The sequence below is a fragment of the Monopterus albus genome, unplaced genomic scaffold (genome assembly GCF_001952655.1).
Source record: "Monopterus albus unplaced genomic scaffold, M_albus_1.0 scaffold34.1, whole genome shotgun sequence".
In the NCBI taxonomy this organism is placed as follows: domain Eukaryota; kingdom Metazoa; phylum Chordata; class Actinopteri; order Synbranchiformes; family Synbranchidae; genus Monopterus; species Monopterus albus.
The window spans coordinates 2,408,037-2,420,898 of record NW_018127914.1 but is presented as its reverse complement, the minus strand read 5'-3'; the positions used below and the strand labels follow the sequence as shown (position 1 = coordinate 2,420,898).

The window sequence follows — 12,862 nt, the reverse complement described above, 5'->3', positions numbered from 1 at the left end:
GCCAATAGAATTTTTTTCTTGGTCAGGCGGGGGCAGGACTAAGACCCTACATGTACGGACGATTGGGGGGGCGGGGATAGTAACTAAAGTCACTAAACGTGAGCATTAGACTTGTAGGGTACCTTGAGTTTCGTGAAACTTTGGAGACGTGAGCGTTAAACTAAATGCGATATAACCAAGTAAACGGCTGACAGTATATTACAGGTTGCTGGTTGTGCCGTTGTTTGGGGGGATAGTATAGCCAGCCGAGAAAGTAAAAATGTCGATGCACTTGTACCAAATGAGCAGCAAACTGCTCGGTGACACTGTCGGTACAATCAACGACAACCTGACCTCGACAGTGTTGGCAGCTACTGTCGTCACTCTCACCCTGGGATACATTTCTAAAATGCTGCTCAAACAGCCCTCTGACAAGGATCTGGTAAGTTTAACATCAAAATGCTGAAACGCATTGTTTGTACTCATTATTCACTGTTTACCTTCTTTTTTTCAGAAATATCCACCATACATTCCCTCCAGAATCCCCTTCCTGGGCCATGCCATTGCATTTGGGAGAAGTCCCATTGAATTTCTTGAAAATGCTTATGAGAAAGTGAGTATTACAGTATAACTGATTTGTCTGCAGCTACTGTATATTGATCAGAAATCAATCGTTGTCATCAAAAAATGCCGGACTTCTCTGTTCCAGCTCTTCAAATGCAAACACCAGTTGATTTTCTTAGTCTTCTGTGATACTAAAATAAATATCTATATGTTTTTTTAGTCCTTGGGATTTTTTTTTTACAATATATAAGAGCTGCAATAATTAGTTGATAGAAAATTAATCACCAGCGTTTTTGATAATCAATTACTGTAGTCATATTTCAAGCAAAAATAACCCCCCTGCACGTGATGACTTTCTTTGCCATATATACTGGATTTTGGAAATGTAGTCAAATAAAAAAAAAGGCATTTTGAAAACATTATTGTTGGGTTTGGAAAATTATAGCAAGCATCTTTACAACTCTGACATTTCCTAAGAAAAATGATTGAGAACACTATCTGCAGATTAATCGATAATGAAAAATGCTACTTAGGAAAATCCTGGTCCATTAGTTTGAGCCAGCGTTACAGTTTGCATTTATGGAAAGATGCAGCCATTTGGATGAATTTCTTAAAAAATGTTGTCTCAGTCTCATTTTCCCTCTCACACAAACAGTGAATTTTCATTGTAACTGCATCAAGTTGCATTATTCGTTGCACCAACCACTGAAGAAATAAGCAGAATGAGTAACAAGAATGGAAAGATACAAATACAGCGGATCTTAACCGTGGGAAACTAGAATGCCAAACACTCAACAGTGGAAGGGACACAATCAATAAATCAAATGAAAAGTAATAATTAAAAATGAACAGTAATAATTAAAAATGAAAAGGAAATAACTAAGGAGAGCAATCAATAAAATGAAAATAAACTAAGGTGAGCAATCAATAATTTGTGGTAATAATGGTAAATTAATAAGCAAAATAATCAATAAAAAATGAAAAGGAAATAACTGAGGTGAGCAATAGAAAATAAATGAAAAGGAAATAACTAAGGTGAGCAATCAATAAAAAAATGAAGAGGAAAGAGCACGTCAAGATAATTGAGGCAGAGACTATAGAGTACTTTCAGAGATGGGGGGACAGCGGGGAGAGAAGTATGTCCATTTACACATCACTTTGTTTAAAACATCAATCATAGAAAATTAACAAATGACTTGTGATCAGACCTTTTCCACCTAGTTTTGGTTACTTTGACCAGATGCTTTGCAGAGTATTAACAGTAATAAAAGCACTGCTGTTCCCCTCATGTTATGATGTTGATGGGCAGCCTTATATTAAGTCTAAAAATGCATGATCCGTCCATTAGTGTCTGGTTTTGGTACTAACAGTTTTGTTATAGTTTCTTAACAACTGGTATAAAAACATGCATATGAAAAGTCAGGTATATGAAGATGTACAACTGTCAGTCAGGTGGTTTTTGCTGAACTCAAGTTTTTGTTCTCGTCTGTGTCAGACCTGTTCGAAGCTCTGTCTGAGCTGATCATCCTGACAGCCAGCAGCTGCCTTCATGGGAAGGAGATCCGCAGCATACTGAACGAGCAAGTGGCCCAGCTGTACACCGACCTGGATGTAGGATTCAGCTACGCCGCCTGGCTCCTGCCCAGCTGGCTGCCCCTGCCCAGCTTCAGGTAGGACAAGGAGCTTAAGATAAACACGTGTGCAACAGGAAGACACTGGATTTTCTTTGATAAGAAAGAAAGAAATCTCTGAAAAGAAACTAGAGCGGTAAAATATTTCATGATCAGAGAAGTAAAAAACTAGAGCGGTAAAATATTTCATGATCAGTGAAGTAAAAAACAGTATTGTGGGTGATGTTGAAATGACTGTAGAAATGCTGTAAAAATAATTTACTTCTTCCTTTGGTTAGGAAAAGGGACAAAGCTCACAGAGAGATCAAGAACATCTTCTTCAAGGCGATTCAGAAGCGCAGGAGCTCTGGAGAGAAAGTGGACGACATGCTGCAGACCCTCATTGATACCACATACAAGTAAGACAACTTCTGCCATTCAAGAAGTCACCCTGGTTCACTGATCACATATAAAATACAGTATTTATTGCATGCTGTGGTGACAGTGGTTGCTAAGATTGCTGTCAGAGAACCAACCAATAAGTCCGAACCCTTTACTAAACCATTTCTAAACTCCAAAGTGACTCTGTTCTCTCTCCAGGGATGGACGGGCCCTGGATGACAACGAGATTGTGGGGCTGCTGATTGGTCTCCTTCTGGCAGGCCAGCACACGTCCTCCACCACCAGCGCCTGGATGGGCTTCTTCCTGGCCAAAGACAAAGCTCTGCAGGAGCGCTGCTACGCTGAGCAGAGGGCTGTGTGCGGAGAAGACCTGCCTCCGCTCGACCTTGATCAGGTCTGAATACACAGTTTACCAGAGTGCAATGTGGATGTGCTGAAAAAAATGTAATATAAGCATAATAATCACTTTATAAAAAGTATATAGGGTGAACTGGGGTCAAGGGCCTATTTTATGATGCCCTTATAGTTACCATAGTTATCATATCATAGTTACCCAGTACATAAAGTTAAAAGAGAGACAACCCATTATAAACAGTCCTAACATTTCCCTGCTGGTGTCTCTAGCTGAATGATCTCACTTTACTGGAGTGTTGTGTAAAGGAGACGCTGCGTCTCCACCCACCCATCATGACCATGATGAGGATGGCTCGCTCTCCTCAGGTAAGAACGCCTGGCTTAGGGTACATAGTACATATTCCCCTCATTTATTCTAGTTACAAGACCTGCATCATGAACAGCTGTATTCTAGAAGTAGCTCGCCTCTAGTCTCCAACATCTGGACATCTGTGGTGCAGGTCACTAAAGTCAACTGTTGCTGTACATTTCCCTTCTCAGACTGCAGCAGGATACACCATCCCTGTGGGCCACCAGGTGTGCGTTTCACCAACTGTCAACCACCGTCTGCATGACACCTGGGTGGAGAGGATGAAGTTTAACCCCGACCGCTACACCGATGACAGCCCTGCTGCAGGGGAGAAGTTTTCCTATATACCGTTTGGAGCAGGTAAGAAGAGTAACTTCTAAACTGAATGAAAAATTACAAGAAGTCACCCTGGTTCACTGATCACATATAAAATACAGTATTTATTGCATGCTGTAGTGACAGTGGTTGCTAAGATTGCTGTCAGAGAACCAACCAATAAGTCCGAACCCTTTACTAAACCATTTCTAAACTCCAAAGTGACTCTGTTCTCTCTCCAGGGATGGACGGGCCCTGGATGACAACGAGATTGTGGGGCTGCTGATTGGTCTCCTTCTGGCAGGCCAGCACACGTCCTCCACCACCAGCGCCTGGATGGGCTTCTTCCTGGCCAAAGACAAAGCTCTGCAGGAGCGCTGCTACGCTGAGCAGAGGGCTGTGTGCGGAGAAGACCTGCCTCCGCTCGACCTTGATCAGGTCTGAATACACAGTTTACCAGAGTGCAATGTGGATGTGCTGAAAAAAATGTAATATAAGCATAATAATCACTTTATAAAAAGTATATAGGGTGAACTGGGGTCAAGGGCCTATTTTATGATGCCCTTATAGTTACCATAGTTATCATATCATAGTTACCCAGTACATAAAGTTAAAAGAGAGACAACCCATTATAAACAGTCCTAACATTTCCCTGCTGGTGTCTCTAGCTGAAGGATCTCACTTTACTGGAGCGTTGTGTAAAGGAGACGCTGCGTCTCCACCCACCCATCATGACCATGATGAGGATGGCTCGCTCTCCTCAGGTAAGAACGCCTGGCTTAGGGTACATAGTACATATTCCCCACATTTATTCTAGTTACAAGACCTGCATCATGAACAGCTGTATTCTAGAAGTAGCTCGCCTCTAGTCTCCAACATCTGGACATCTGTGGTGCAGGTCACTAAAGTCAACTGTTGCTGTACATTTCCCTTCTCAGACTGCAGCAGGATACACCATCCCTGTGGGCCACCAGGTGTGCGTTTCACCAACTGTCAACCACCGTCTGCATGACACCTGGGTGGAGAGGATGAAGTTTAACCCCGACCGCTACACCGATGACAGCCCTGCTGCAGGGGAGAAGTTTTCCTATATACCGTTTGGAGCAGGTAAGAAGAGTAACTTCTAAACTGAATGAAAAATTATTTCCCTTCTAGGCAAAAAAAAAAAAAAGGTTTTCTTATCTTTAACATAATTACTTCCAGTCATGTTACTCTTTTGTCCTTGTTTCAGGTCGTCATCGCTGCATCGGGGAGAACTTTGCTTATGTTCAGATCAAAACCATTTGGTCTACTTTACTACGCATGTATGACTTCGACCTGGTGGATGGATATTTTCCCACAGTCAACTACACCACAATGATCCACACCCCTCACAACCCCGTCATCAGATACAAGAGGAGAAAGCAGGGAGAGGCTAAAGGACGACAGTGAAGAGCAAGGAGCAAAAAGATGAGGACACAGTGAATCTGTAACTTCCTGGGATTCAGATTTAGGAAAAGTTCAGTGAATGCACTTTGCTCTAATGGTCACAGTTATTTTGGCTGACTGGACCTGTACTCAGGCTGATGGTGTTATCTGAAGTCCTCAGCATATCAAAAGAAGGTGTAAAATGTTGCATCCCGACAGGTGTAAGAGTAGAGTGAGTCTGGATAAGTCCATCAAAGCATCAGAAAAGATGTAGACACCTGTGGGTGTAACGTGGGTGTACAGACCCTTTAGACTTTGAATAAACTACAGTACATTTGCCTCATTAACAAGAACAATCAAACCTTTTGTGTGAACTGTCACTGCACACATTGGTGTTCAAAGAGCTGAAGGAAATGAACACTAGTTACAATGCTACTAGTGCTTCATGCGAAAGAAACGAGTCCATCAACAGTATTTTTTGATTTGTGCTGTTTTCCCATCGCTTTTTGTATATTTTCTCTTTTTGTTTGACATGAAAATGGATTGTTTTTGTTATACCTGAGCCAAATCCAAGAAACTTGGGAGCGCAGAATTAATATCTCTTTAAAATACTTGTGGCTGGGGACGAGCGGACTCCCAGCTGTTAAAGAAAAGAACAGGATGGAGAAATTAACCTTTTTCTTACAACCACAATATGAACATTATGTAAAATACCTGAAAAATGGATCCAATAAAAATACATTCTAGCTGGCTCACAAACAAGAAATTCAATTAAACTGCTCTGTCAAATGATGTAGTCCTCTTTATTTCAGTTTTTGACAAAATACCCAGAAAATTCAAAGCTCCTACGCTTTACAAAAATACGTTCTCTACAAATGTCCTCGCAGTCTGTCCGGCCTCAACGAAAACAGTGTAGTGTAGGATATCCAGCAGCAGCCTCCTTAACAATAAACCCAAACATTCTCTACATAGTGCTCCACCCATACAATAAAATTAACATAAATTAATCACAAGGTCTTAAATTAGCATTTGACAAATATACATGATTGTATTTCATCCACAACAAAGAGGCAGATCAAATTACAAACATAGCTGTTTTTCAAGTGCTGGCGACAAAAAGCCTGAATACAACATGTCGTACACAGATAAAAAATTCTTTTTGGTCCACATGGAAAGAGAGAGTCCCCACCAGAGAGAGAGAGAGAGAGAGAAACAGGAGCGCTCAGCACGAGAAAAGGCAACTAAGTTTCAAGCCAAGGTAACTTGTCAGCATCTATCTTCTCAAGCCAAAGTGCAACTGAGCATATGAAGAAGCACCTGGGAGAAAAGAAGACATAAATTACAGTTGTAAACCACTGTCATGTGTTAAGGAAACAGTAATTCACTTTTAGGGATGATGACATATTATAATGTGTCTTTCATGTTTATGTATGTGAGATAGTTCTTTAAAATGTGACCATACAACTCTGCTGTGGTGTTTATGGCCTCATAAGAAAATATATCTGGTGCACTGGGTTTTAATTGCTATTGACATGTTTGAGAATTGCACAAAATTGTTTGCTTGTAATGTAAGTTAGGGCTGAAACGACATGACCTGGACTCTATCAACTCCATGCACCTAAGATTATGCCCTGACCTTAGCTAGTTTAACCTAGTCATAGGTTATTTATTTTGTTTGCTGCAGATTTTTGGTTTTTCCTTGTGTCTAAATTTCACAAGAAGCCAAAAGTTTGCTGAGGAAAATGACTTTATTTATTAACTATTTTCAAAATGAGAAGTCTAGCTGAGGAAGTCAGGTTTCTCTAATCCCCTACCCTGATTAGGGAAACCAGGTTTCTCATCTATAATAACTAAAGTCTAGCTGAGGAAGTCAGGTTTCTCATCTATAATAACTGTATATAGTGTTAAAGAATTACAGAGATTACTGAGGAAACTTCACAGCAACCTAAAGTGCTGCAAACCCAGTGTGTGTGTTACCTGCTGTCACACTCCCTAGCCGCCTCTGCAGGGCCTCCAGTCTAGAGATGTAGTCAGTGAGCGCTCGGTCGGGGTCGTAATTCTGCAGGTGGGAACAGGTGAGAGCTCCGTGGTCTCCAGGCATGTGGAACCTACACAACACCAATTTACAACTGTAAATATTAACACTCTTTAAAGTAAATCTATGCCGGTAAAACTCCATATTTCTGGAGTTTTACTGATTAAATAAGATCAACTGATAATTTTTAACAGATGCCCTGTTGTACCTCTGTTGTGTGGAGGAGACGGCTGATCTGGGGGACTCACGCCCACTTCGCCCCCTGCTGCTGGAGATTCCTCCTCTTTCTCTGTATATTTCCACGCTGCCTGGGTGAAGATATGGGGAGTCTCTCACCTCTGTACCTGAGACAGATGAACAAAAATGAAGTGAGAATCACTTCTAAATAACATTCTCCAAGATCTAGAAACCATATGACCTGAACTGTTAGTCACCTAATGTCTGCCCTACTCCATTCTTGTTGATGTTGCAGGAGGCTGTGGAGCTCATCCCTGTCGCCTTGTGCCATCGCTTCACTAGGAAACGCATTCTGGATTAACAAAGAACAAAAACAAGTAGTATTAATGAAAACATAACAGCTATAATCTCTGTCCCTCCAATCCATCCCTCATAAAAACCAATAAATCTAGGGCTGCCCCTGTCTACCTGGAGAGGGCAATAGAGACTCGGACAGCAGAGCGGAAGCGTGTCAGCCCTCGGCGGCGCTGGCTCAGGGATTCCAGGCTGGACAGCGAGGGCCGGCCACCCATCCTGGAAAGCAGTGACAGCGTGGCTTCTTCACACTCCTGGAAGCCGCCCAGTAATAATAGCAGATACTTCTTCTGGTAGATGAGCGCTTTGCGGAAGCTTTCTGACCTCAGGTACCTCCCGTACATCCTCTGCAAGCCAAAGATAGAGAAGAAGGGAAAAGAAGTCAGAGGATAAGATTTTCTTGACAGCAGCCAGATGACATTTTATCTAAGCCGAGTTAGTTTTCCTTTTGCTGTTATTAACTGACCTTAAGCGCAGCATTGTCAGCCCCAGGTTCGACTATCTCTCTCAGGGTATCGGACCTGATCTCTCCCTTGAGTCGGACCACTTGGGACTGAGCCAGATGCAAGGCTTTCTCCAGGCGGATCTTCTCTTGGGTCCAAGCCTCCCTCTCCTGGGAAAGCAGCACACCTCAGAGGGAAACACCTCAGCTATTTCTTCGGAGAGACGTCCGGTTGACTTTTGAAATCGAGAAAAAGGTCGTTCGCACTTTACAAGATTATAGTCATTTTCATTTGTTGTTTATATGTGGCATAAAAAGTCATCAGAAATGGTCAGGCACAGAACAGCTGCTAGGGTAAAAGTTCTGGAAATGGTTCTGAGTTGCTGATGATTGATGTAGGTCAGGTATTTGAGAATCAGTCTTCACTCTTCTACTTACTGTTTTGTTCCAGGTGGAGGATCCGCTGGCCATCCTCATCCTGTTTGACGAGGCACGCCACTGCCTCCTCAAGGGCTTCTTTCCTGCTCCAGACAGCAAGCTGATCACATTGGCCAGCCTCCTCCTGCAGATCATCTACGGCAACTATGAGAGCAAGAAACATAAGCAAGGCTTCCTCAAGTAAAAAACCGTTTTCAAATTATATTTGTACTTAAATAATAGCACGTATGAGTGGAGTAGTGAGAATTTCTGCACCTCGCCAACGGAGCTGTTCACCCGCTCAAAGCTGCACCAGGGCTTTCTGCTCATTATCACTCAGCGCTCAACTCAGATTACATCCCGCTCCACTCCAAATGTACCAAATGATCAGCAAACTGCTCGGTGACACTGTCGGTACAATCAACGACAACCTGACCTCGACAGTGTTGGCAGCTACTGTCGTCACTCTCACCCTGGGATACATTTCTAAAATGCTGCTCAAACAGCCCCCTGACAAGGATCTGGTAAGTTTAACATCAAAATGCTGAAACGCATTGTTTGTACTCATTATTCACTGTTTACCTTCTTTTTTTCAGAAATATCCACCATACATTCCCTCCAGAATCCCCTTCCTGGGCCATGCCATTGCATTTGGGAGAAGTCCCATTGAATTTCTTGAAAATGCTTATGAGAAAGTGAGTATTACAGTATAACTGATTTGTCTGCAGCTACTGTATATTGATCAGAAATCAATCGTTGTCATCAAAAAATGCCGGACTTCTCTGTTCCAGCTCTTCAAATGCAAACACCAGTTGATTTTCTTAGTCTTCTGTGATACTAAAATAAATATCTATATGTTTTTTTAGTCCTTGGGAATTTTTTTTTTTTACAATATATAAGAGCTGCAATAATTAGTTGATAGAAAATTAATCACCAGCGTTTTTGATAATCAATTACTGTAGTCATATTTCAAGCAAAAATAACCCCCCTGCACGTGATGACTTTCTTTGCCATATATACTGGATTTTGGAAATGTAGTCAAATAAAAAAAAAGGCATTTTGAAAACATTATTGTTGGGTTTGGAAAATTATAGCAAGCATCTTTACAACTCTGACATTTCCTAAGAAAAATGATTGAGAACACTATCTGCAGATTAATCGATAATGAAAAATGCTACTTAGGAAAATCCTGGTCCATTAGTTTGAGCCAGCGTTACAGTTTGCATTTATGGAAAGATGCAGACATTTGGATGAATTTCTTAAAAAATGTTGTCTCAGTCTCATTTTCCCTCTCACACAAACAGTGAATCACATACACACACTTGACCTTTCTACCTTGTTCCCATTATTTTTTTTAAACAGTCCCCAGGTTACTAGAGTGATACAGGGGTGTCTGATGTTTGGAAAGGTGAAGTTTCCCAGTATTTCACAAAGAAAGACAAGAAAATGTGACAGTTGGATTATCTTGAAGATCCCCTTATTAATTTAGTCCAGACCCACAACTCTTATATGTCTTGCTGTCCTCTCACAGTACGGACCAGTGTTCAGTTTCACCATGGTGGGGAAAACGTTCACCTACCTGCTGGGCAGCGATGCAGCTGCGCTGCTGTTCAACAGCAAGAATGAAGACCTGAACGCTGAGGACGTGTACTCCAAACTGATGACTCCAGTGTGTGGCAAAGGAGTAATCTATGATGTGCCAAACCCTGTGAGTCTAGCAGAACGATCGGATCACATTTAATAACAAATCCACATTGGTACATAAGCCCTAAAGTGTAAAATCAGTGAAAGAGTAAAGATCCTACCAACCCAATAATTAACCAAAAAAACAAGTCACTGCATATTGCATGCTTTTGTTAAAATGTTTCAGGTCTTTCTGGAACAAAAGAAGATGATTAAGACTGGACTCAACATTGCACGTTTTAAGGAGCACGTCAAGATAATTGAGGCAGAGACTATAGAGTATTTTCAGAGATGGGGGGACAGCGGGGAGAGAAGTATGTCCATTTACACATCACTTTGTTTAAAACATCAATCATAGAAAATTAACAAATGACTTGTGATCAGACCTTTTCCACCTAGTTTTGGTTACTTTGACCAGATGCTTTGCAGAGTATTAACAGTAATAAAAGCACTGCTGTTCCCCTCATGTTATGATGTTGATGGGCAGCCTTATATTAAGTCTAAAAATGCATGATCCGTCCATTAGTGTCTGGTTTTGGTACTAACAGTTTTGTTATAGTTTCTTAACAACTGGTATAAAAACATGCATATGAAAAGTCAGGTATATGAAGCTGTACAACTGTCAGTCGGGTGGTTTTCGCTGAACTCAAGTTTTTGTTCTCGTCTGTGTCAGACCTGTTCGAAGCTCTGTCTGAGCTGATCATCCTGACAGCCAGCAGCTGCCTTCATGGGAAGGAGATCCGCAGCATACTGAACGAGCAAGTGGCCCAGCTGTACACCGACCTGGATGGAGGATTCAGCCACGCCGCCTGGCTCCTGCCCAGCTGGCTGCCCCTGCCCAGCTTCAGGTAGGACAAGGAGCTTAAGATAAACACGTGTGCAACAGGAAGACACTGGATTTTCTTTGATAAGAAAGAAAGAAATCTCTGAAAAGAAACTAGAGCGGTAAAATATTTCATGATCAGAGAAGTAAAAAACAGTATTGTGGGTGATGTTGAAATGACTGTAGAAATGCTGTAAAAATAATTTACTTCTTCCTTTGGTTAGGAAAAGGGACAAAGCTCACAGAGAGATCAAGAACATCTTCTTCAAGGCGATTCAGAAGCGCAGGAGCTCTGGAGAGAAAGTGGACGACATGCTGCAGACCCTCATTGATACCACATACAAGTAAGACAACTTCTGCCATTCAAGAAGTCACCCTGGTTCACTGATCACATATAAAATACAGTATTTATTGCATGCTGTAGTGACAGTGGTTGCTAAGATTGCTGTCAGAGAACCAACCAATAAGTCCGAACCCTTTACTAAACCATTTCTAAACTCCAAAGTGACTCTGTTCTCTCTCCAGGGATGGACGGGCCCTGGATGACAACGAGATTGTGGGGCTGCTGATTGGTCTCCTTCTGGCAGGCCAGCACACGTCCTCCACCACCAGCGCCTGGATGGGCTTCTTCCTGGCCAAAGACAAAGCTCTGCAGGAGCGCTGCTACGCTGAGCAGAGGGCTGTGTGCGGAGAAGACCTGCCTCCGCTCGACCTTGATCAGGTCTGAATACACAGTTTACCAGAGTGCAATGTGGATGTGCTGAAAAAAATGTAATATAAGCATAATAATCACTTTATAAAAAGTATATAGGGTGAACTGGGGTCAAGGGCCTATTTTATGATGCCCTTATAGTTACCATAGTTATCATATCATAGTTACCCAGTACATAAAGTTAAAAGAGAGACAACCCATTATAAACAGTCCTAACATTTCCCTGCTGGTGTCTCTAGCTGAAGGATCTCACTTTACTGGAGCGTTGTGTAAAGGAGACGCTGCGTCTCCACCCACCCATCATGACCATGATGAGGATGGCTCGCTCTCCTCAGGTAAGAACGCCTGGCTTAGGGTACATAGTACATATTCCCCACATTTATTCTAGTTACAAGACCTGCATCATGAACAGCTGTATTCTAGAAGTAGCTCGCCTCTAGTCTCCAACATCTGGACATCTGTGGTGCAGGTCACTAAAGTCAACTGTTGCTGTACATTTCCCTTCTCAGACTGCAGCAGGATACACCATCCCTGTGGGCCACCAGGTGTGCGTTTCACCAACTGTCAACCACCGTCTGCATGACACCTGGGTGGAGAGGATGAAGTTTAACCCCGACCGCTACACCGATGACAGCCCTGCTGCAGGGGAGAAGTTTTCCTATATACCGTTTGGAGCAGGTAAGAAGAGTAACTTCTAAACTGAATGAAAAATTATTTCCCTTCTAGGCAAAAAAAAAAAAAAGGTTTTCTTATCTTTAACATAATTACTTCCAGTCATGTTACTCTTTTGTCCTTGTTTCAGGTCGTCATCGCTGCATCGGGGAGAACTTTGCTTATGTTCAGATCAAAACCATTTGGTCTACTTTACTACGCATGTATGACTTCGACCTGGTGGATGGATATTTTCCCACAGTCAACTACACCACACTGGTCCACACCCCTCACAACCCCGTCATCAGATACAAGAGGAGAAAGCAGGGAGAGGCTAAAGGACGACAGTGAAGAGCAAGGAGCAAAAAGATGAGGACACAGTGAATCTGTAACTTCCTGGGATTCAGATTTAGGAAAAGTTCAGTGAATGCACTTTGCTCTAATGGTCACAGTTATAAAATTAACATAAATTAATCACAAGGTCTTAAATTAGCATTTGACAAATATACATGATTGTATTTCATCCACAACAAAGAGGCAGATCAAATTACAAACATAGCTGTTTTTCAAGTGCTGGCGACAAAAAGC

At 42.1% G+C, this 12,862-nt stretch overlaps 2 protein-coding genes across 2 annotated transcripts; one reads left to right on the top strand and one right to left on the bottom strand.

Moving 5' to 3' along the window:
* Window positions 1–55: 55 nt before the first annotated feature.
* cyp51 (cytochrome P450, family 51) lies at window positions 56–12,731 on the top strand. The gene is made up of 11 exons (XM_020597572.1): window positions 56–292; window positions 8,801–8,929; window positions 9,002–9,100; window positions 9,937–10,113; window positions 10,276–10,402; window positions 10,762–10,936; window positions 11,136–11,255; window positions 11,437–11,632; window positions 11,863–11,958; window positions 12,133–12,301; window positions 12,426–12,731. Exons 1-11 carry the CDS (start codon window positions 260–262, stop codon window positions 12,623–12,625), a joined length of 1,521 nt encoding a protein of 506 aa, XP_020453228.1. The 5' UTR covers window positions 56–259; the 3' UTR covers window positions 12,626–12,731.
* Window positions 5,763–8,098, bottom strand: LOC109958705 (A-kinase anchor protein 9-like). The gene is made up of 6 exons (XM_020597573.1): window positions 8,013–8,098; window positions 7,661–7,893; window positions 7,450–7,544; window positions 7,224–7,359; window positions 6,958–7,088; window positions 5,763–6,297 (listed from the first exon to the last, which is right to left on the bottom strand). The coding sequence occupies exons 2-6, from the start codon at window positions 7,888–7,890 to the stop codon at window positions 6,254–6,256; spliced, it is 636 nt and encodes a 211-aa protein (XP_020453229.1). The 5' UTR covers window positions 7,891–7,893; window positions 8,013–8,098; the 3' UTR covers window positions 5,763–6,253.
* Window positions 12,732–12,862: the final 131 nt, after the last annotated feature.